The 23,134-nt window shown below is 46.4% G+C and overlaps 1 protein-coding gene across 1 annotated transcript; it reads left to right on the forward strand.

Moving 5' to 3' along the window:
• Positions 1–298: 298 nt before the first annotated feature.
• On the forward strand, positions 299–4,463 carry LOC149370933 (antimicrobial peptide microplusin-like). Its single transcript, XM_089584331.1, has 5 exons — positions 299–377; positions 1,737–1,798; positions 2,695–2,784; positions 3,624–3,650; positions 4,392–4,463. Exons 1-5 carry the CDS (start codon positions 299–301, stop codon positions 4,461–4,463), a joined length of 330 nt encoding a protein of 109 aa, XP_089440457.1.
• The last annotated feature ends 18,671 nt before the right edge of the window (positions 4,464–23,134 follow it).

Here is a 23,134-nt window from a genome sequence, read left to right on the forward strand (position 1 = left end):
CACGTGCAGAAGTTCCATGCGCGTAGTTTTTCTTGTGCGGTTTAGGGGCATGGCCATTGGAGAACCGGGACGAGGAATCGCTACAGTGCGGCCAATCAGGGGAGGGCCGGTTCTTCCGCCAGTAAGCTGCCTTGCTTGTACACATTTTGTTTTTGTTTTCTCTTGCACACCGCATGTATCCGTTACTTTGTTGAGGCAAGAGGTGCGGGAAAGCAGGTATATAAGAGAAGCGTTACCCGGCGTGTGTCAGTATACCTCCAAGCAGTCTTGTCAAGCGACCCCCAAGCGACCATTCGCCATGAATGCTGTCTTCGCCTCCTGCCTGTTTGTGGGCGTCTTCGTGGCCGCCGCTTCGGATCATCTCAAGGAGCTCTGCAGTAAGTTCTTGTGCGGCTACTCTAGAAGAGGGGTTCTTCAGACAATGTGCCTGCAAATCCTTCGCTGGCTTTTTTAGGCAGTTCTGCCCCTTTTGAACCAGTTATATCCTAACATCTGAGACCACGCATTAGGTCTAGTTGGATAATGTAATATTTTTGGGAGCGTTTTACTAATAATCTATTATGACGGGATAGCTATTTAGCAGCAAGATCACAGTTTGATAAGTTTATTGCTGAAATATTTAAAAAATAGGTTTGTAATATATGTAGAGTTTCATGCGAGGGCAGGAAGTCACCTGAATAATGCAGCAGCTCCCAGACCACCTGGTTTGTTCCTGGATCCTGCATTACGGTTGGAAAGCATTCCAAACCCTTGAAACTTTCAAAGGAGAGAAAGGTTATTCTTCCTCACGGTCTGAGAGCAGCGAAGTTACACTGTTGCTTTCCGAGCTCTGCCGGAAAGAAACCACATGGCTAGGGAGGTTGTAAACAAGAGGCTACGTACTCTGAGCCCATGTATCAGGGCGACAGTATAGCTTCGTAGGAAGCATCACCACCTGTGTTGTTTAACTCGATAGCACTAAGGAGCTTGTGGTACAGAAAATCTGGCTTCGCCGTTGGCGTCGTTGATCACGAGGGAAAAATGCACAAAAATAACAGAAAATTAACCTAGGAGGCAGGTGCGGCATCAAGGTCACGTGATTTGGCGACGTCATCACAACCTGCGTTTCATCACAATGCTTGATGAAACGTGTACGCAGTTGCGCAGAAGAGATCCCCAGAACGTTCTTAACCTTAAATAGCATCAAAGTGAAAGCACTAATTTGTTTTATAGCCGCTAAACATTTCCGGATTCTATCGCCAGATAAACGGTGTACGGTTTCTTGCTTTATTTTATGCACAAGCACAAGTGTTTTAGTCCCCGCAGTTTTTCAGCGTGTCGTTCGGCGAATGTGCTATTAATGGCGGGCAAATTACAAATTCATAGCAGGAATAGAATGACACTGAGACCGACCGGTCGTGCAGAAGCGGTGGTGGTGGCGGTGGAACTTTATTTCCAGCGGATACAGAGGAGCGACCCGAAGCCGCCCCCCTCTTAAACGACGGCCGCTATCCCTTGGGAAGCGGTGGCGTCTTCAGCCAGCTGGAGGAGCTTGATCTGTGTCACCGGGTCGGGGCTGAGCAATAGAGCCTCCCAATGAGCATAATGAAGTGACTCGCGGCAGGGGAATGCGGACAGTTCTAGATCAAAAATGCAAAAATTGTGATAGCAAAGTCGACCTAAATCATAAGATCTGGAACTGCAAAAAGGGTGCTAAATGTTCTTCCTCTTTTCTTTCCTTGAATTTCATTTTACAGAGAAAAACGACCAGGTGCTGGCCACAGAACTTGAATGCATTAAGGGCATAATTCCGTCGGCGGTGAGTTTTGGAGCATTTCCTCTAGCAGACGCTACAGACAGAACAGGTTAGGCATAGCCGATTTAAAGTCTCAAAATTGCAAGTCCAGAGGAAAGCGGTAAAAAGCGCCAGTCTTCCACTCGGCGAAGGGTTTCATATGGTTGATTTTACAAGCTCCTTTACCAAGACGATGTTGTCGTGGTCGAAAGGTAAATAACTAGCACTTACGCACTCCTTTTGCCGAGTGTTGAGGAACTCGCTGACTTCTCGGAGAACTCCGATACTACGACATGCTACTGTGAATACTGTACAAATTAATGGCTGTTTTTTTTCGGACTTATCACAAAATGTGTATTCAGTCCGGGTGAAATTCTGGGCTTAGTTTTAAAAGCAGCTGTCTAATTTATCACGAACTTCATTATTAAAAACATATAAAGAAAATCTCACATTTGAGTGACGGCGATTTTCGAATAACAAATGCAGTACTTTTAGGGAAACTCCTGCAAATATAACATTCAGCTAGGCCATATGAACGAGGCTTTCTTACATTGCAGAAACTCATGATGCGAAGTGAGTTAACAGTCTTATCAACACGGTATGCTCTAAGAAAGAGGGCAGCATACGCCGAAAAAATACACTGAATGAGAAAAGAGAATTTGCAGGCATACGGTATCTGCGTATGGTGCAGGCTGCGGCTTATTTAAGATAAAGAGAAAGGGGCCTGTGCTATGCTGAGATGTCACGCGGCTGGTGATGGTTAAGGAACGGCGTTGCCCTTTCCGTTATGAAAGCATTACAGAAGTGATACTTAAAGCGACTACCTGCGCCTTACACCCTGATTTATTTATGGTGGCGTTCCTGCTCACTTATTAATATATTTCTTCTTTTCATATCTTTATATTCCCCTATTTTTCCAGACCAATGCTGCCTTTGACACAGCAGTCCAGACTTTGGGCTGCAGCGACCGTTCTTGTGCCATGGGTAAGATGTGCGAAGGAGGATTTGTGGTGAGTCCCAGTGAAAATGTTTTAATTTCTGGTTTACTTTCAAGGCTAAAGAGGTCGCTCATTGTTTTAGTGCCAATAGGCATAAGCTGGAGAATTAAATATTTGTGAAATATAATGATGGGTAGGTTAAAGGAAAAAAATATAGGCGAGCTATTAGGAAACTGTAAGAAATTGCCTGCTCAGAATTCATTATGCGCTCATAACGCGAGCCAATGGAATTTAATGCAATGCAGCTGTGTACTAGTTATAATTTTTGCTGTGGTCAGCACAGCTGCTTACAATGCCAACCTCATCCTGTTGCTTCTGGCGAAGCCTTAGAGATGGTCTAAATTTAGGTCAGTATATACTCTGACATTCATTTATTTTATTTATTTATTTATAGATACTACGAACTTGTACAGGTCATAGCAGGGTGGGACAAAACAAAATACAAGCGTATAAACACACTCAAATTCATAACATTTGCAGGCGCTTTTCAAACAGCCGTAAATAATTATGATTAACAGTCTCGCTGTTAAGTTTGTTCCAATCAGTAATTGTCCTCGGAAAAAAAGAATATCTGAAGCAGTTATTTCGCGCGTTCAAGGGGGTTATTGTTAGTGCATGCCTTTGTCTCGTGTTATGACCTGAGGTCTAATGAATCCAGCCAAGCATAATGCTGTTTCTTCGCAGACAAATTTATATTCACTTCGTAATCGAGCCATAACACATTCGATTAGGTGAACATGTCAGCTTCCCAAAGAGCCCTGAAAGAATGCTGTTCGATAAAGAAGTGTACTGAATTTTCGGTAAGAATCGCACCTGACATTTTTCTTCTGGTTCCTTTTTTCATAATTTAGGAGAAAGCCATGTTTCTGTACTTCACTGTAAGTATACGCCTACTCAGTTCTTGTGGCATGATATGTAATCTTTGTGTCGTGATGTGAAAGCTGTTCTGTTCTGTTTCGTTCTGTTTCGGGCCCGGGGTGTTAAATTTAACCAATCGATCATTGCACAGTTAACAGAAATCACATTATTTTCACCCTGCGTGTAAATTATATCTTTATCTGTAAGTTTATGTTCTTAAACAAAGAGAATGCAGCACATAATGAACTGAATATTGAAAGGAATTAGCATTTAGTTTGCGACTTTATGTCAAAAATAAAAATATTTTGTCATGCGAAGGGCGAGAACAAATTACAAAGTATCGTTCCTGTTTCATTCTTGCTCTTCAGTTATTTCTGGGGTATTTCGAGGCATGCATAGTAATCAATATTCTTGCAGGGAACTGAAAGAAAAGGAGATCTCATGTTTAAAGCAGATTTTTGGTGTTATTGCAGAAGATATGGTTTTAACTTATATTGCTGCACGTCTTTTTTTCCTTAGCATCATCTCTCTTATCCCTCTTTCCTTTCCTCTACCCTTTCCCAGTGGAATGTAGCGGGCCAGATAATGACCCACAAAGTAGTCTTCTCTCTCGTTCTCTCTCAATAAACCCTCTCTCTATGTGCCAGGAATTTGTAGGAGACTGTTTCAAGCCGAACCCATTCCCGATGTGATTCTAGCGAAAAACGATCTGTTCCACTCGTAAAACATCAGTGATGTGGCCACTTCGCTTTTCGCTGCAGCCCGAGCAGGTCGAGCATGTCCGCGATGCGGCCACGGCTTGCGACCCTGATGTCCCTCACGGCCACGAGTAGGAAAAGGACGCGACCCACACCCATGGCCATCGGCAAGTACTTCTTCTAGCCCTGAAAAAAAAAAAAAGTTTGCACCAACGTTTGTTACAATATGAAAGTACGCTCATCTGTCAGTTGTAACTTCCGATGACAATAAACGTTTTGCGCTGTTAATCAATTTATTTGGGGTCGGCATTTTTCTTTTCATGGCTTAGTGGAGGTTTAATTTGTGAGCATCGCCTTAGTCGTGCGTATTAAGCTGCACGTAACGTTTTAGCTCCAGACGCATTTACGCGTCTGGAGCTAAAGGAGCTTGTAAAATCAACCATATGAAACCCTTCGCCGAGTGGAAGACTGGCGCTTTTTACCGCTTTCCTCTGGCCTATGGAAAAGTTAATATAGGGCAGAGAGCCAGGTGTGCTAATGAACGCTTGCAGGAACATAAAAATGCCTTCGTAGGAGGAGACCCAGGAATGCATTTGGCATTTCATAGTAGCATCTGCGAAAAGTGTTAGAAATTGGCTCAGTTTCAAACATCCTGAAGCTAGTATACGAGCGAAAGCAATGTCGGTGGCATTTATAGTGAAGAATGGTGTTGCGTCATTGTTTCGTCATCGCACGACGCCAAATCAGGCGATGCTAATCTCAGCTCTGAGGGTCAAAGCCAAAGGTAAGTTAAAAGTGAAGTGACCACTGGTGACCGGTCACGTGATTGCTGGTCATTAGCTATTACCACACCAGACACATAGTCACACATTGTTAGTCTTGGGGGTATGTGCTTGTTAACTTTGGTCGGGTTTCAAGGTCAAACGCGCAAAGCGAGGCGAAACACTCCGCCTAAGTGCACAAACTCCTGTCACAAAAAAGAAGACGGAGAAATGTTGCCTGCAAGGAACAAAAAATGAAACGCCGATCTTCCCTGTTTTAATATAATCAAACCAGATTGGTCTGCGTAGTTCCACTCGCGGTTTCGTTTATCACCGGCGTGTCCAATTATGCTAATAGTGTTGCAAAAAATGATTATTTTTAAATTTTAGTCAAATATAGCACGAGGGCGCAAGTAAAACCCGAGTCCTATACAGTTATGAGCCCAGTTCCGTGTAATGTCGTGCTCAATGCTTCTTCCTTGCTCCTAAGGTCAGGAAATACGCGCACCCGAAATGGCCGCTTGGACTTGTTATCGTCAAAAGCCTACCCCGTTGGTTTTCTACGGCAGTCTTAACTGTTCGATAGCATCGATGGAAACAATTCAGAAGGAATATTTTGCTACATTTCAGATGAACGGGCTATTAACTTTATTATTTCCGTAACAGTATCTTACAATTTTTGAATTTTCAAAATTTTTGTACAAGAATGCTGGACATGTATTTATATCACACCCCCTATCTTTGCTCGCTATCCCTTTTATTAGTATTTCGCCTCCCTATGTTGTCCCCTGTCACCTTCAATTCCACCAGCTTAGGCCCAGGTGCTTTCGATAAGAACTACCACGGCCTGCATCTAAGTTATGAAGCGGAAGCTTCACTACAGGCTTCACTACAGGCTTCACACGCGGAGCGTGTCAATTTGACCTTCAGCTGAATTAGAGGTCAAACCGTGAAAAGGAGGAAAAGAAACTGAATTAATGTCCATGATTGGGAGTCGGACCTACGGCAGCGCGAACAGGTTCACCAGTGGCAGCGTCCATAGGGAATACATGGGAACTTTCAGAAGCTATACCGTGTCTAAACATGGCTCGATTTTCATGAGGTTTGTGGCAGCGTTTTCGTCTTTAGTGAATAGAGGAAATGTTGCGGACAGATTTTATTGTTTAAGTTTCATTTTTTTACCAATTAGACGCAAATTTCCAGAAAAATGGTGCTTTTAGATATGTCGAACTTTCATGTCATCTTGGGAAAAAACTAAGCCAAATATCAAAATTTCGTCCGCAACATTTCCTCCCCTTTTCTTTCTTGATTGTTAAGCCGCAATTTTTATCCATATCAAATCTACTGTTTGTATTTTACAGGCTCTGAAAGTTGTGTATGTATTTTCTGCGGGGATTTGAATTTCGCGCTAAAATTTTACTAGTGCGACGTGGCTCCACCTGGCGACAAATTATTTTGTCTCTACTACACTCTACCACCAACTTCTTGCTTGTCTGTGTTCGTGCGCACACTTTTTTTTTAGAACCTGGACGAACTTGATTTCTTTCTTCCCTTTTTTTTCTTGCTTGGGCTGTATTCCGAAAGGATTCTGCTTTTCTTTTTTTCTCGAGCTTGTGGTGCGAAAAGGAAGCGGGATGCAAGGCCACACCCAAAAGCACCTCACCCCCCACCCACCCCTCCCGCAGCACACACAGTAAGGCATTGTGCACAGTAAAGCACGCGTGAGTCGAGTTATCGGGTCAAAAACCGGTTACTTTGTTCACGTAAACGCGCCGAGTCGAGAGTCGAGGGATCGGGGGTTGACTCAACTCCACCCTGCCCGGATGTGCTTGTAAACACTGCCGGGCCGAAAAAATGGAGGGGAGAGGATAACTGCAAACTTGTTTTTCACTGCTTCAGAGGTGCGACAGCTGTCGCACCTCTGAAGCAGTGGTGGTGTGCCTCAATCTTGGCAGTGTTGTAGGCGTTACCGAAAAAAAGTAACTGAATACGTTACTCGTTACACGAAAAAAAAAAAGAACACGTTACCGCCCTACGTTACCCACAAAAAAAGGTAACGCGTTACCGTACCGAAAAAAAGTATCGCACGTTACTTTGCTGTTACTCCATGGCAATAAATTTTATTGATTGCGTCTTCGCTGTAAGAACTCAAGATAACAATTTTATAAAGCTCACAATTTATTTAATTCCAACTTAACAAAGAAAACATAGCTGAACTCAACAAATTTACAGTAATTTTGGTGTGCTTCTGCTTACGAAATTACGCGGAAATTGTGTAGCAATAAAGAAATGCTTACATGTCATAGTTCCGGAAAAAATATATTAGCGCACATAAACAATTTTTTTTTCTACTTGAACCTGAATAATTATCGCAAAAATGCGAGTGTTTACGTCATGGTGTTCAATGTCAGCTTCGCTCGTTTAGGAACTCAATAACCTGAAACGTAGCCGCAGTTGCAGATAGAAACAGCAGGTTCACTGCAATCCCCTTTTCTGTGCTGTACCATTGTGCTCTTTCGACGGCTCTCTTGGGGCCATCTTGAAGTAAACTGGCGACATTCATGAGTTTGCTCAGACGAGGGAATGCGAGTGTGTCGCGTGGGAACGAGACCTTTTGGCTGGAAAACAAGCTTACACAGAAACTGACTTACAGATTTCTACAAATGGTCCATTGGTGGCTCGGCATGCGTCCACTCTTTAGAGAGTTGTGGATGTGAGTGGTTTGGGGGTGAAGACAAGTGTGTGACTGCGTGTTCGTGCTTTTTTTTTAGTTGAGTGCGTCGTCAAGGGCAGGTGTTTTTTGCCGTGCATGCGAGCCGCAACAATGGTCGTCGAGAACACCGGTACATTTTGTTTATTTGCAACATCATTTTCGGCATTTTTTTGTTTTGAAAAAGGGGCGGAGGGGGACAATTGAAACAAAAAAGTAACTAGTAACGTGACGCCTCACGTTACCGAAAAATGTTAACGTAAGTACGTGACCCGTTACAGTTCGGAAATGGTAATTACTAGTACGTTACTAAGTTACCGAAAAAAGTAACGCGTTACCGGTAACGCCGTTACTTGTAACGCGCGCGTTACCGACAACACTGAATCTTGGATGCTACCACTGCTCGCTCGCAATGCGGTGCTCGACGCTTGGTGTCACTGCTTATGAACCGGTCTCGACTAGCTAAAATCGAGTTCATGTAAATACGCGTCGGTCGAGTTGGGTTGACTTCCCTCAGCCCGACCCCCGACTCAACCTGGCATTACTGGTTCATGTAAACAGAGCTAAGCAAGCACTCGCTTATGCAATGCCAAAGTTTGCGTTCAGTCACCATGCATAGCTACAGGACGCTCTCGGTGCTTTTGCAAACCACACTTCTCGTCCTTTTAAGTTTCATCCAATTTTGATTTGCTTGGTGCTGAGAAAGCGGAAGATGGGTGTTCGGCGCTGGGAAGGCTCGTACGAGACTAGGCAAAGTAAGCTACAGGCTGTCACTACAACCGAGGACATGCTTCTGTAGCTATGTAAGGAAGGCTACGCGGGAATGGGAAGAAAACCAGTCATAAGGCCTTGTGCTAGGAGCTCCTTTCTTTCCTTTTATTTAGAGACTGACTACATAGGTGTTCAACACAATGGAACCTTTTCCGGGCAATGTCCTGCGGATGCACCAAGCCTCTCTTCCGCCATTTTAACTGACCGCACCTGTCTGCTTGGGCGAAACCAGAAACCCCACCATACCATTGTAAAAGAATTTTCGCAGAAAAGACTCAAGGAAGCATAGGCAACCCAAACCGGAAACGCTAAATTGGTGGGTTACTGGGAAATGGTCCATTGTATGACCCCCCACATCCTTCTGTGCTCAATGGCTTGAGTTGGGTTAACTTTTTTGTGCTTCGGTCCCCGGAACCTTGGCCGCATACCTACAGAAAGTTCTGGGTCTACTTTTTGTACGCGGAAGAACGAATACTTTCGTGTCGCGGTCAAGGGTCGCGGTGTAGTTTACACACCTGGAGGGGCAATAGAACTTACCTCCTTTTTGGGGTACTCATGTGCTGCCATCTATCGACAGAAAAAGTTCAAATCTGAGTTGCCTTGTAGCTGGTGAGCCCTCTTAAGCGTCGCTGTTGTAGTTGTAGCCTTTGAAAGAATGACACATACCCACACTGGGAGATCGGCCAAGAATCGTGAGGTAAAGGTTGCTATTCACCTGTACATAGCGAGACCACTAGGCTATCGCCGCTTTTTTTTATTCAACATGGTATTTATTACAATGATGCGATGTTTTATGTACAGCCCTTGTCAACAGTAACCAGGCTGCATGGTTTGCTTCTAGCTTGTAGAGTGGAGCCCTTGCAGCCACCCTGAAGCTGAAATGGTCGTTAAAGCTAAAGACTGGGGGTCTTCTTACCTTCCAACAATTTTTAATCTTCAGGAAAGTCACAAGGGCTCCAGTATAGAAGCTAGAAGCAAACCATGCAGCCTGGTTACTTTTGACAAAGACGGTACATGAGCTATCTACAAACAATGGAACATCATCAACACCCAAGAACGAGAAAAAAAGTCAATTCGGAGCACATAGCCAACACGCCTCGTGTTAAACTTCACCCCACTCTCACTCTGTGCATCGGAGAGCGTCGTCTTCATCAACTTCCATCTGCCCCGTCCCGCAGCACTGCCTGCTCACCGTTGTCTTCTACGTAGCACAAATCCGTGCTTTCGCTGTGATTCGAATGTAGTGAATATTCGTGTAGTTTTTTTTAGCTTTTATTTCACTTTCAATAAACCATTACGCCTAACCAGTGCCCCGTAAAATGCGCCGATAGCTCATCACGCGTGTATAAGGTGACTGAGGCCATCAATTTGGTGCACGTCGTTTTGTGCCAATAGAATTTCCCACAAAGAAGAACAAATGAGTCGCTGAGCGTTCCAATATAAAAATGCTCTAACAAAATGTTAAGCACAGAAAGCTCGTTCCTGTTGATAACTGCAGACAGTGCCTTAAATTATGGAAGGACACTTGTTTCGCGTCAATGTCATGAGGAGGCATTACATTAGCCACCCTCAACGAAATTTTATCCGCTGGTGCACGGCAGCATGATATACGGGACACGCAGAAAAAAAACAACGCTGGTGACGAACTAGACTTCTTTACGCTATAGGAACGGTAAGTTCAAGGAAGTCAAAAGTTTCACTTGGCTTGTTGATTACACTTGAGGAAGTCTATTGATCATTATCATCAGCCTAACTACGCCCACTGCAGGACAAAGGCCTCTTCCGGATATCTCCAGTTAGCCCTGCCCTGTAGCAGGATTGACCACCTTGTTCACACAAGCTTCCTTATCTAATCCGCGTGTATAACTTTCTGCCGCTCCCTGCAACGCTTGCCTTCTCTTTAAATCCATTTCGTTGGCCTTAGCGAGCAATGGTTATTTTGGCTTCGCATAATATGCTCTGCCTAAGTCTCTTTCTTTCTCTTGATTTCAACTAGGATGTCATTAACGAGTTTTTATTCACTGGCCCGCTTTGCTCTGCTATTTTTTCTTAAAGTTTTACACCTATAATTTTCCTTTTCATAGTTTTCCTTTTCATAGTTATCGGCCTTGTCCTGAATTTAAGTTCAGCCTTTTCTTGCTAGCCTCAAAATTTTTGTCCTGTAAGCAATTATCAGCAAGATACGGCTGCTCCAGCTGTGTCAGCTATTTTTAAGCAAAAATTAAAGACGTACAGAGGCAGGATAGTTGAAGGAAGAATCAACCATTTTGCTAAGCATTGTTGTAGTTACGCTATTTTCGTATTTTGCTCAAGTGAAGAGCATAAGCAATTAAAAATCGTTTTCGCTTTATGGCGAAAATTTCGGTGGGAATATGTAGAGTGCGCCAAAACATGTCTAACTCGTAAGTTGTAAATTTATGTACGGTATAGTTAAGTTTTTTTGCGTTTTTTTTCCGTGTGCTTGTGGGTGCCGCTAGGGCTGTGGTCTCAAACGCGGAATTCGCTGGAATTGAGAGGAGCCCCCTAGAACGAGGACTGAAAGAATTTCATGCTTGTGAAAAAAAGGATAACAATAAAAACCATTTGGTGCTTGAGTGGTATGTGAAAGTAAGACATTCATTTAGCTTACAGTAAGATTAGAAAATGCTCACATATGTGACACTATCAGCGTCGGTACCATGTATTGTTTTCCGCGCCCTTTCGAATCTGTAAAGAGGGCTCATCAGCAACGAATGTTACCATGCCAAAGCGCAGACTTTACAGGGGCATAAAAATGCAGCTGTTTTTGTCGGCGAGATTTTTGCTTCCTCCAGTTACGCTACACACAAACAATTGATTTGAATAGATTACGCTGAGAATCCATAAAGCGAGAAATCAAAAGCATCTTCTATATCTTAGTATAGCTATTGAGTGTGCTCGCACAAATAGGGATGCACGCGAGAATAGTCGTGAACAATACTGAAGTTTGGGCTAGTTGGTGTTGATACATAATACAAACATCTGTCGCAGCATGAACGAAACGGGGACAAGAGAGAACAAACACGACAGGACGAGTGAACCCACGTGAACAGCAAATCCAATGAAACGAACAACAAAACCGGCGTTACTTGAAGCTGATCACTCGCTGTTGCTTCTGGCTTAACCTAACCTTCTCTGGATGCCGCAAAGTCAGCGTCCTTTATTGCACGAACACGACACTACCACGACCACGACCACGACCACGACCACGACCACACTTTGGTCCTGTCTTGGGGCGTTGAAGGTAGTTGTTAATAGGTGCCACCGCGGAGCCAATCTATGTACCTTGTTTCTCAGCACTTGGAACTATTTAAAAGTTTTATTGTGATGTTTAAAAAGTCACTACTGTAGCGCCGTGTAAACGATGTCAAGGACGGACAATGAAAGTATTGCCAGGCTGGGTCTGGAGTGGCTGCGCCTGGTCGTATTTGGGCGCCTGGCTATGGGCTTTTCACGAACAATGTTTTCGGACAGTACACCCCCAATGTGTGGAAATATCTTCAGTGGTAGGATACCGGGATGTGGTTGTCGTAAGTGGAGACTGTTCCGTTTAGACCATACTACCATAATGATGAATAATATGCTCGAAACTTGCGAGAAAAGAAGTGGAGCGTTCCTTGAGTGGAAAAGAATATGCGCACCATGGGCCCACAACGTGGCCGAATATATGAACACGAGATGTATGTAAGCGTCGCTCATGCCTCCATCGGCTTACACAAGCTTCAGAGCCTAGAAGCGGGTCTAGGAACAACGAGTTCGCGGCAGGCAGAGACAGGCGTATTGAAAACATTCGGCTAGGTTTGCTAGATCCTGTAGCTCATACGTGCCGCTGTAAAATGAGGACACGCGGCGGGGATTTCGACGCGAGTACGCGTTGTGGTTAGCTTCGCCTCACAGCGCTGGCCCGCGAGAGCGACAACACTTCTAAGCAAGACAGGAATGTCTTGTGAAGAAGGCATACTCCCTAGCAACGGTTTTGTTGATTGTCGTTTTCTGGTGAACGAAAATTGTTTTGCGCTTTCTTTTTCCGCCGCTTGCCCCAGTGAAATCAACGAGGCCTCGATACCTGCAAGCACAGAGAGTGCACTACGAAACAGTTCTCTGTGTGCGATTATAGTTCGAAAACGGGAAGGAAACTGCATGAAAGCAGAGAAGAAAAAAGCGTTCTCAATTGGCCGTGAGCAGACTGACTGAAACACGTCCTTCATTAAATCCCTCACGCGCATATTGCTGTAGAAATGTGTGCGGGCATGAGGCCCCACATTTTACGCGGTGGCCGAGGCGGGTGCCGTGAGCAGCAAGGAGTCCAGAGATCTTGGGAATTGCAATGACCTTAACAACAACGAGGAGCTGCATGCTGTGGCGGGCGTGCTCACCACGCAGCATGTCGTGGCTCATTAGGCTGTGCAACCAATTTTCAGCTGATGAAATGTGCCGACATGGATGGATGGATAGAAGATAGGAACGTCCTCTTTGAAACTAGGGGGTGGCAGTTGCCATCATGTTTGGCTTTTTTCTTTATTTTGTTTAACTGTGTTGTAAATTTCGTTTAAATTCGCTTGTTTCTTTCACTACGGTTTCCTACACTTCTAAACTTAGTCACCTCTCTGCTTTTCAGCCACCAATCTTCCGATCCACCAGTCTTCGAGACAAACACTCTATGCTGGCGCCGCTTATGGTCGGATAAGTTTTCCGCATGTTTCATGAGCTGCTTGAGAGAGGTGCTGAAGCATAGCGGCCACTTTGAATCGGCATGGCTAAGCTTCTTGTGAAATTGGTTGGTTGGTTGGTTGGTTTATGTGGTTTAACGTCCCAAAGCGACTAAGGCTATGAGAGACGCCGTAGTGGAGGGCTCCGGAAATTTCGATCACCTGGGGTTCTTTAACGTGCACTGACGTCGCACAGTACACGGGCCTCTAGAATTTCTCCTCCAGAGAAATTCAACCGCCGCGGCCGGGATCGAACCCGCGTCTTTCGGGTCAGCAACCGAGCACCATAACCACTGAGCCACCGCGGCGGCCTCTTGCGAAACTCATAGCAATGTAAAAGCAGTAAGAACGAACAGGAAAGAGAATCAAATTATACGGGCATCGAAAGAATGTCATCAATATAGGAAGAAATTGAAAAATAGGCTGCCCTTTTCAGCCGTCTTCTTTGAAGTTCCGTAATTTTCAGTCACTTGTTCACGAGCCCATGTCTTGCTCGGCCATTTCGTTAGTGTCTTTTACGGCTCAATTATTTCATCCCAGAAGAGTTTTGCACCATCTAGCCCGTCTACACGTTTTGCTAAAGTCACCTTAAGCCATTGAGATAAACAAAGCCAGGTCGGTCAGACCACTTCTTCTTGAAGTTTTTTTTTTATTTTCTTGAATTAAGACGCATTTTCGCAAAAGTGCCGGAAGAGCGCCTGCGCGAACTTTTTACTTCCGCTGTGATAAACTGCGAGGTGGAATTTTGGTAAGCAAGGCAGTTTCGTCATTTATGCAGTCCATGAGGAACAAAGGTGTCCCCACTGGCAAAAATTTTAAATTAGGTGATGTGGCTCCTTCATTCTTTAAGGCTCTTTTTTTATCTTCATATTCTTTATGTTTCATTTGCAGGCTTCAGCGTCGCTCTGTAACAATCTCGCGAGTCTTCGCTATGGGAAATTTTTCCAAAGCACAAAGAGAGCATACGCCACAGGGAACGGCAAACAAAAACAACTATGAAATAGCCGAATATGTGAAGCAAGACGCGGCTTTTGCCGCTGCTGCAGGTGAGAAAAAATGAATACACGTTTACCCATGTGTTATAAACAGATTCACAACAGCGCTACGGAACGAGGACAGAAGAAACACGAAAAACACAGGACGGGCGCTGACTACCAACTCTTTATTGCGTGAAAAAACCAGCACAGATTTATACTATTTCCTGGACCACGTGATACACTGTCAGCCACGCGACACAGCGAAGGAAAGCCTCACACGTTTGGCGAGTCATAACACAGCTCGACAGAACTCATGAAAAGTGCATGCACTATCAAAATATAGCATTACCAAACTAATGATAAGAGGACTAACAGATACAAAGATGTGCATGACTCAGCTACAGCCTATGACAACTATAGCTCAGATAGGCGAGAAAATGAGTACTTCAAAGCAAAGCGGAAAGCAAGGCAAAGCAAAGGAAAGCAAAGCGGAAAGCAAAGCAAAGTTCTGTCGAGCTGTGTTATGACTCGCCAAACGTGTGAGGCGTTCCTTCGCTGTGTCCCGTGGCTGACAGTGTATCACGTGGTCCAGGAAATAGTATAAATCTGTGCTGGTTTCTTCACGCAATAAAGAGTTGGTAGTTAGCGCCCGTCCTGTATTTTTCGTGTTACTTCTGTCCTCGTTCCTTACCTCTGTTGTGAATCTGTTTATTAAGCATGTACCAACTAGCCCACACCAGAATCCTCTTACCCATGTGGTAGCGCGAATTTCAGCAAAACCTAGGCGGACGATGGCGACTGCGACAAGAGGTCATGCGTTTGCCCCCTCGGTAATGGGTTAGGATGTGTGTTGGGGGGGGGGGGGGAATGAGGGATAGCAGTGTACGGCAAGTATACGTCACCTTTGCGGCCATATATAACGCACGATAACTCATCCACCCATAATCTATTTCTAGCCATATATAGATAAGGAGGGTGTGGGAATGCGGCGTTGAGAGTGTTGGAGTGAGTAGTGATAAAAATGGGCGACAGCTGTCAGCCTAAAATGCAGCCTCTCTCTCAGTGTATCACGGATATATCTAGGTAACTTACGTAGATTAATGCGAACATGCCCTGCCTTGAGAGGTAATTCCACGTAATAGATTCTGATCTGTTGCCAACAAACTGATTGCGAGACGCGAACGAATTTTGCATAATGTGCCCTTTATGACAAAGAAGACAATAAAAGTGTCTGCCTGCTGTGAAGTAAAGAAATAAACATAACAAACTTCAGAGCAGTATGGAAGCTTCACACATAATCACCCATGCACATTCCATTATATATGACGCATACTGATTTCCGAGTAGGCGAGAGATGTGCATGTATATATTCACATACGCACAAAAAAGTATAGAGGGGCATGAAATAATGAAGGTTTTCATTAACTCTCTCAAGGTAACATAAGGAATAATGGAGAAAGTACGTAGGCAAAACGCTGCGTTGATGCAGCTTTTTGTATCAACGCAGTTGATATATTGTCGCGAGTGGAAGAAAAAGACGAGTAGCGATTGCGGCGCGCCGACGACGACGTTGCTGCTGGTGGACCTGCCTGTTTGTTCTGTGCTCTCTGTCTTCACCCGTTCTCGCCGCCGGCCTGTACGTCAAGCCGTGACATTTGGTGGAGGTGCGGGGTAACGCATCTCATGCAGCGCACCCCGCCTCGTAGTTCGAGCCCCGTCCTAAGTCCTGGCCGTCGAGTTTTCTTGGAGGAGCCCTCGGCAGAAACTGAGACTCGCGCTAGCCGACGTCAGCAAGGCCAAGCGCCGGAATTCGGACTCTTGCCCGAGGGATCGCGGACATCTAGGACAGCCAACGTCACCATGGCGTCCCAGTCACAACAAACCGACCCCGCGATTGCGTCGAGGATTGCCTACGTGCCTGTCACTCCAAGGTCTGTCGTCCCGTTCCGTGGCGATGGCCTCGACGATGTTGAAGACTGGGTCCAGCACTATGAAAGAGTAGCTCGACATAACGGGTGGACTCCCGACCAATGCCTGCAGAATCTGTATTTCTCCCTGGAAGCCACAGCAAAGTATTGGTTTGAGAACCATGAGGCTTCCTTAACATCATGGGAGACATGCAAGAGCGAACTGGTACGCACGTTCGCGAACCAACACCGGCGACAGCAAGCAGAAGATCTGCTCCACGCTCGCCTCCAGGGACCCACCGAAAGCGTCAGAAGCTTCGTCGAAGACGTGCTGCGTCTGAGTGTCCGCGCCGACCCGCGGGCTACTGAGGAGAAAAAGGTACGGGCGTTGATGAGGGGTGTCCGGAATGACATCTTTGGAGGCCTCATACGCAATCCTCCGACCACAGTAGCGGGATTTGTCGCCGAAGCTACAAATATCGAGCACGCATTGGCGACAAGAACCAGTCACTTTCAGAGACTGAGCGCCCTTCCTGCCGTCTCAAGTCTTGCCTCGTCTGGCCTGGGCGGAGTTGGTCTAGCCGATGTTCGAGAAATAATTCGCGACGTCATCCGCGAGGAGCTGAAAAAGCTCTTCCCTTCTCCTGAGCAGCCCGCCTCTGTCTCCATCGCGTCAGCCGTTCGCGAAGAACTGCGACACGCGCTGGCGCCAGAAGACGTCCCAATTGTAGCTGCAGCCGACCCACCAACTCTGAGCTACGCCGCCGCAGTTCGTCGTCCGCCTCCCGCCCATCGCCAAGTACAGAGCGCTCCCGATTCTGGCCTTCAACGCCGCGAGTTCCTGCACCCGTCTGATGCCCGCCTGGGACCGCCGAGACGAAGGAAGACCGGCATCTGGAGGACTGCGGACCGGCGACCATTGTGTGTTCACTGCGGTGAGCCTGACCACATGTATCGCTCCTGTCCATACCGCGAGCTTGGCCTAAGGGGTTTTAACCGGGCTGATCCGTGCCCCCGCTACGGTGAACAGCCCCGCGACATACAAGACTACCTTCGACGTTCTCCATCACCGGTTATAGCTTCTTCTCGCACCTCCCGGTCGCCGCCACCTCGCCGCCCACCATCCCCTTCTCGCGGGTCTCGCCGTGAGAGCCTTTCGCCACTTCGGGAAAACTGAGTACGGCGACACCTGGAGGTGGCGTTGCCGGAGTCGCACGAAGTAAAGAACCTCCGCCTACGTTGGAATGTCGACAGTTTTCCTGCCGGTCCGAGCCGATACCACAGCATGTGGAGAAGGCGTTCTGGAAGGCAGTGTCCAGATGTTACTTACGCGTGGCATTAGTGTTGCGCGAGGGGTCGCAAATGTTCAACGAGGGTGTGCCAACATCTTCGTGACCAACTTCAGGAACGAGCCGCAGCACCTGACAAAAGGGTCAGTTATAGCCCAAATGGAATAACTTAGCGGCGTTCGTGAAGCTGTTGCGCTGCCTACAGAGGCGGCCCCGCTCGAGTCTCGAGACCCTACAACGTTACCCCTGGATATCGACCCCAAACTTGAGCCTTCCCAAACACGTGAACTGCTCTCTCTTTTGCATCGGTACAATAACTGTTTCGCGACGACATCCCGAGTTCGCCAGACACCCGTCGCCAAGCATCGAATTATTGTCGACACCGCGACGCACCCGATTCGTCAGCCGCTGTACCGCGTTTCCTTGAAGGAAAGGGAAACCATACAGGAGCAAGTGCGCGAAATGATAAAGGACGACGTCATCCAACCATCCAACAGTCCGTGGTCCGCACCTGTAGTACTAGTGAAGAAAAAAGACGGGACCCTACGATTTTGCGTCGAATACCGGCGACTCAACAAGGTGACCAAGAAGGACGTGTATCCACTACCACGCATCGACGACACCCTCGACCGTCTTCGTCATGCCCGCTATTTTTCGTCCATCGACTTGAAGAGTGGATACTGGCAAATTGAAGTGGATGAGCGCGACCGCGAAAAGACTGCGTTTATAACCCCGGATGGCCTCTACGAGTTTAAGGTGATGCCGTTTGGCCTGTGTACAGCGCCCGCGACATTTCAACGAGTCATGGATACTGTGCTCGCCGGTCTAAAGTGGCAGACATGTCTCGTGTATCTGGATGGCGTTGTCATCTTCTCAAGTACTTTCGCAGACCATCTGGTGCATCTTGAAGCGGTTCTTCAAGCTCTTCTGAACGCCGTACTCACGCTCAAGCCTTCGAAGTGCCGGTTCGCATACAGTGAACTCAAGTTCCTTGGTCACATCGTCAGCCAAGTGGGTGTGAAGCCAGACCCCGAGAAAACGGCTGCCGTCGCATCCTTCCCTCCACCGTCGGACAAGAAGACCGTCAGAAGCTTTCTTGGTATCTGCGCATACTTTCGACGTTTCGTACTGAACTTTGCCCAGATCGCGGCGCCACTTTACCGCCTGACGAATGATAACGTTGCCTTTGAGTGGACCGAGGAGCAGCAATCAGCGTTCCGCCAATTAAAACACGCCCTTGCAACATCCCCGATACTAGGCCATTTTGATCAAGACGCCGACACTGAACGGCACACGGGCGCTAGCAACAAAGGACTTGGGGCAGTGCTTGTGAATTCCAGGACGGCGCTGAGAGGGTTATTGCGTATGCCAGCCGAGCTCTTTCGCAGGCGGAGGGCAATTACTCGACAACTGAGAAAGAGTGCCTCGCTGTCATCTGGGCCATCACCAAATTCCGGCCCTATCTGTACGGTCGCCCTTTTCGTGTAGTCACCGATCACCATTCGCTGTGCTGGCTCGCCAATATTAAGGATCCAGCAGGCCGCCTTGCTCGGTGGAGCCTTCGGCTTCAGGAGTACGACGTCAACATCACCTACAAGTCCGGCCGCAAACATCATGATGCTGACTGCTTGTCTCGAGCCCCCGTGGAGCCGGCACCGGGAGGCGAAAATGACGAAGAGGACGGCTTCCTTGGGGCATTGGACATGGCAGATATGGCTGCTCGGCAACGCAGTGATCCTCAGCTTGATCAGCTGATGGCGCACTTGGAAGGCCACGAAGCTGCGGTGCCTCGCATTTTCCAGCGCATACTGCCGACGTTCAAGATAATGCATGGTGTATTGTACAAGCAGAACTTCGACAGCAGCCCGAGGTCGTGGCTCCTTGTTGTGCCGGAAGACCTGCGCGCCGAGGTCACCCAAGCTTGCCATGACGATCCTACAGCTGGTCACCTTGGCTACAGCCGGACACTTTCACGTATTCGAGAACGGTACTACTGGCCGACACTTCCTAAGTACGTCTGTCACTACATAAGAACTTGTCGAGAGTGTCAAAGGCGCAAAACACCACCCATACGACCAGCTGGCCTTCTCCAACCACTCGAACCACCGCCTGTTCCGTTCCACACTGTCGGAATGGATTTTCTTGGTTCATTTCCAACGTCGCAGTCGGGCAACAGGTACGTTATCATAGCGACGGACAACCTAACACGATACGCGGAGTCCCGAGCACTTCCGTCGGCGACAGCTGTTGAGGCAGCCCAATTTTTTATTGAGTGCATTGTGCTCCGTCACGGTGCCCCTGCCGTTTTGATCACTGACCGGGGTGCCGCGTTTCTGGCCAAGCTCACACAGGAGATCCTCCGTCTCAGCTGCACCCGCCACCGCCGAACTACTGCGCACCATCCGCAAACGAATGGGCTGACGGAGCGGCTGAACAAGACCATGGCCGACATGATCGCCATGTACGTGGATGTCGCCCACCGCAGTTGGGACGCCGTACTGCCCTACGTTACATTCGCTTATAATACCGCTGTCCAGGAGACGACAGGTATGTCCCCTTTCCAGCTGGTCCATGGAAGACAGGTCACCACGATGCTTGACGCTATGCTACCGCACGAGCCACCTGTCGACGTCGCCGATGATGCCCGACTAGTCTGCGAGCGCGCAGAAGAAGCTCGGCAACTCGCCAGACTCCGTACCCAACATCAACAAATGCCGACGCTCGTCGGTACAATCTCCGTCGACGCGACGTCCATTTTTACCCTGGAGACAAGGTCTGGGTGTGGACGCCGGTGCGCCGTCGAGATCTCTCCGAAAAACCCATGAAGCGCTACTTCGGCCCGTATACAGTTGTTCGCCGCCTCGGTGAACTTAATTACGAGGTGCTGCCCGAAGGAACCCGACCGTCATCACGTCGTTCACCCCGCCCTGAAATAGTGGACGTAGTGCGGCTTAAACCGTATTACGCGCGATGATCGCCTGGACCCGAACTGATTTTACCACTCCCTTTTACACTGGCCAGCAGGAGTTGCTGGGCACGTGTGTGGTTTTCCTTCGTGTGCTCTTGCTGGCGTGTTAGCATCGGGACGATGCTTCTTTATAGGGGGAGGTAGTGTCGCGAGTGGAAGAAAAAGACGAGTAGCGATTGCGGCTCGCCGACGACGACGTTGCTGCTGGTGGACCTGCCTGTTTTTTCTGTGCTCTCTGTCTTCACCTGTTCTCGCCACCGGCCTGTACGTCAAGCCGTGACAATATTATGCATCAGCGCGATACACAAATACATATATGCATCTTGTATTTGCGAAAATTCCACTCCTTGTACAGATCTCAAGAAGAATAAGCGCCGAGTCGAGGTAACCCTTAAAGTGTTAAGAAAAACACAATGGCTGGCTTGAAACAATTAACAGAGCAAGATATTTGTTCAGAATTAAAGTTTTTGATGAGTTTAGGCTCTTAACAGACTGGCACGCACGGAGGAATAAAAAATAAAAAAACACAATATTCACGCCCTTCGCTTCAATAAAAATTGCGGCTTGCCATAGGAAGGTAGTCTAGGCTTTTACTATCTGAATCAGGTGTGTTGCGTAAGTAAGTTTTCCGTAATGAGCACACTACACGCATCTCGAAACAACGAGTTTATTCCCGATATCCTTTCAGCACTCGTTCAACCTAAGTAGTTCAAAATATACTCGCACGTGTGTGGTACCTTCGCTAGTTTATAGAAACCGATTGATCACTCGTTCACTAATTCAACCTGTCGCGTCAATTTGGTGCTGCTAACAATATATGGCAGACACATTACACTCTTAAAAAGCGGGCTTTGAATTCTACAAAGTTAAAGTTATACTTGTTTCACAAATTACATTTGTGAAAGCCACCTGTGGCCTACTTATCCCACTTTAGAATAAATGCAACGCGCCGAGGTGCGCATTAAAATATCATCAGCAATCCTGTATTCTTATTCTCTATTCAAAAAGAGCACGCAGCGCCAGGCGCATTATTGCGGTGGGCAGAAAGCTCTGTGAAAATTATCCTCAGAGTGACGGCATACCACATCCGCAGGAAAACGATTCCAACCTTCAATATTCCGAACAAAAAAAGAAATTTTTAAAACAATACTCCTCGATGGGTGAGGTCGAAGTTTGCAGCTGCGGTCTTTTCGAGAAGACAGGCATGTATTGAATGAAGGTATGAGGACGCAGAGATTCCTGTTTGATTGAGGTCAATGCAATAAAAAAGTTTCAGTCGTAGATTTTTTCTACGTTCACAAAGGGACACCCAAAAAAGTTTTTTCTTTAACATTGGCATCCAGAAAGCGATCGTACCTCACCGGGACACACTTGGTAGCAAGAGACTGAATTCTTTCATGTGCATCAATATCAACACAGTGAAACGGATACCATATAGGACCTGGATACTTCAAAACAGGCCTGATTTGAGCACCATATGTGGCCTCTTTTACCGTTCCATATAATCTTTAGAGTACGTTGCCAGAACTTGGGGGATCGCCATGCGCTACTGATTACACTATTAAAGTTAGCTGTTTCTACTCTGTCTTCTGGAAACAACACTTTCAAATATTTCTACGTAGACTATCTCTTTAGAACCTCACCGTGCAATGAATTTTGATGGGATAATTTGTGTTGCTTTCGCGTGAAGGAGACAGGTAAACCTTTTCTCACGTTGTCGGAAATAATTTTTTTAAATATAAGAGTTCAACATGCATCAGGTCATTAACTGTACGTATGTGATCGGTTTTCAGACAGACTTTTGTGTACTGAACGCAATCATCCGCAAACAACCGAATGTTGCATTGTATGCCTGAATAAAGGTTATTATTGTAAATTAAAAACAAAAGTGAGCCCAAAAACATAACCTTGAGGTGCTCCCGACGCCACAGAGACAAGATCTGAGTTTTTGCCGCTGGTTACTACTTGTAGTTTTCGTGATTGTAAATAATCTTGAATCCTTGCGAGGACTTTAGTGCGTGTGTTTAGTTCTTTCAGTTTTTGCATCAATATAGGATGGGACACAGTGTCTAATTCTTCCCTGAAATCCAGGAAAATTCAATCAGTTTGATAATTTCAATCGTGTTCGGAAGCGATATCATGATAAAATTCAACCAGTTGCGTTTTCTGAAATTAGGTGGCAAAACCCAAGATTTTTCCGGAACCTCATAATAGGTAATACTATTGTTGAGTGATCGCCACCTAAATAGGACGCAGCTGAAAAAGTTTTATTCTTGATTCCATTTTCAATAACCTTGCAAAACGCAGTTTTTTTAAAATTGAACACCCTTATTTTTTCAATTTTAGAATTGAAATCTCTTTAGGGTAACTAGAAAAAAAATTAGATCTCGTGACTTGCGAAAGTAGCGTCAGATTGCAACAAGAAAGAAGCACTGCAATTTACAATGAAATATTATAAAACCATAATAAGATGTCTATAACTTTTTTTCTTCACGGACCTGGAGTCAGTGTCAATGAAATCCATTTTTTTCCCTTTGTACCTATAGTACGAGCGAGTTGTTTGGAACATATCGAGCGATGCGCTTCTTTCTCTCTGCTCATATAGGACTACAAAAATTAACATGATCGAAAGGTCTGCCCAAAGGAAAAGGCAGATCGCCACAAAAGGCACCTCATAGCACTTTGGGGGTCAGAGC

This window comes from Amblyomma mixtum, chromosome 1 (genome assembly GCF_055824585.1).
Source record: "Amblyomma mixtum isolate Tamu chromosome 1, ASM5582458v1, whole genome shotgun sequence".
In the NCBI taxonomy this organism is placed as follows: Eukaryota; Metazoa; Arthropoda; class Arachnida; order Ixodida; family Ixodidae; genus Amblyomma; species Amblyomma mixtum.

Bases quoted from the DNA above. Each gene is read 5' to 3' on its own strand.
- LOC149370933 (XM_089584331.1), top strand. From the start codon at position 299: ATGAATGCTGTCTTCGCCTCCTGCCTGTTTGTGGGCGTCTTCGTGGCC. The intron at 2,785-3,623 runs GTGAGTCCCAGT...TTCATAATTTAG, and splicing joins TGTGCGAAGGAGGATTTGTG to GAGAAAGCCATGTTTCTGTA. The intron at 3,651-4,391 runs GTAAGTATACGC...TTTTCGCTGCAG, and splicing joins CCATGTTTCTGTACTTCACT to CCCGAGCAGGTCGAGCATGT.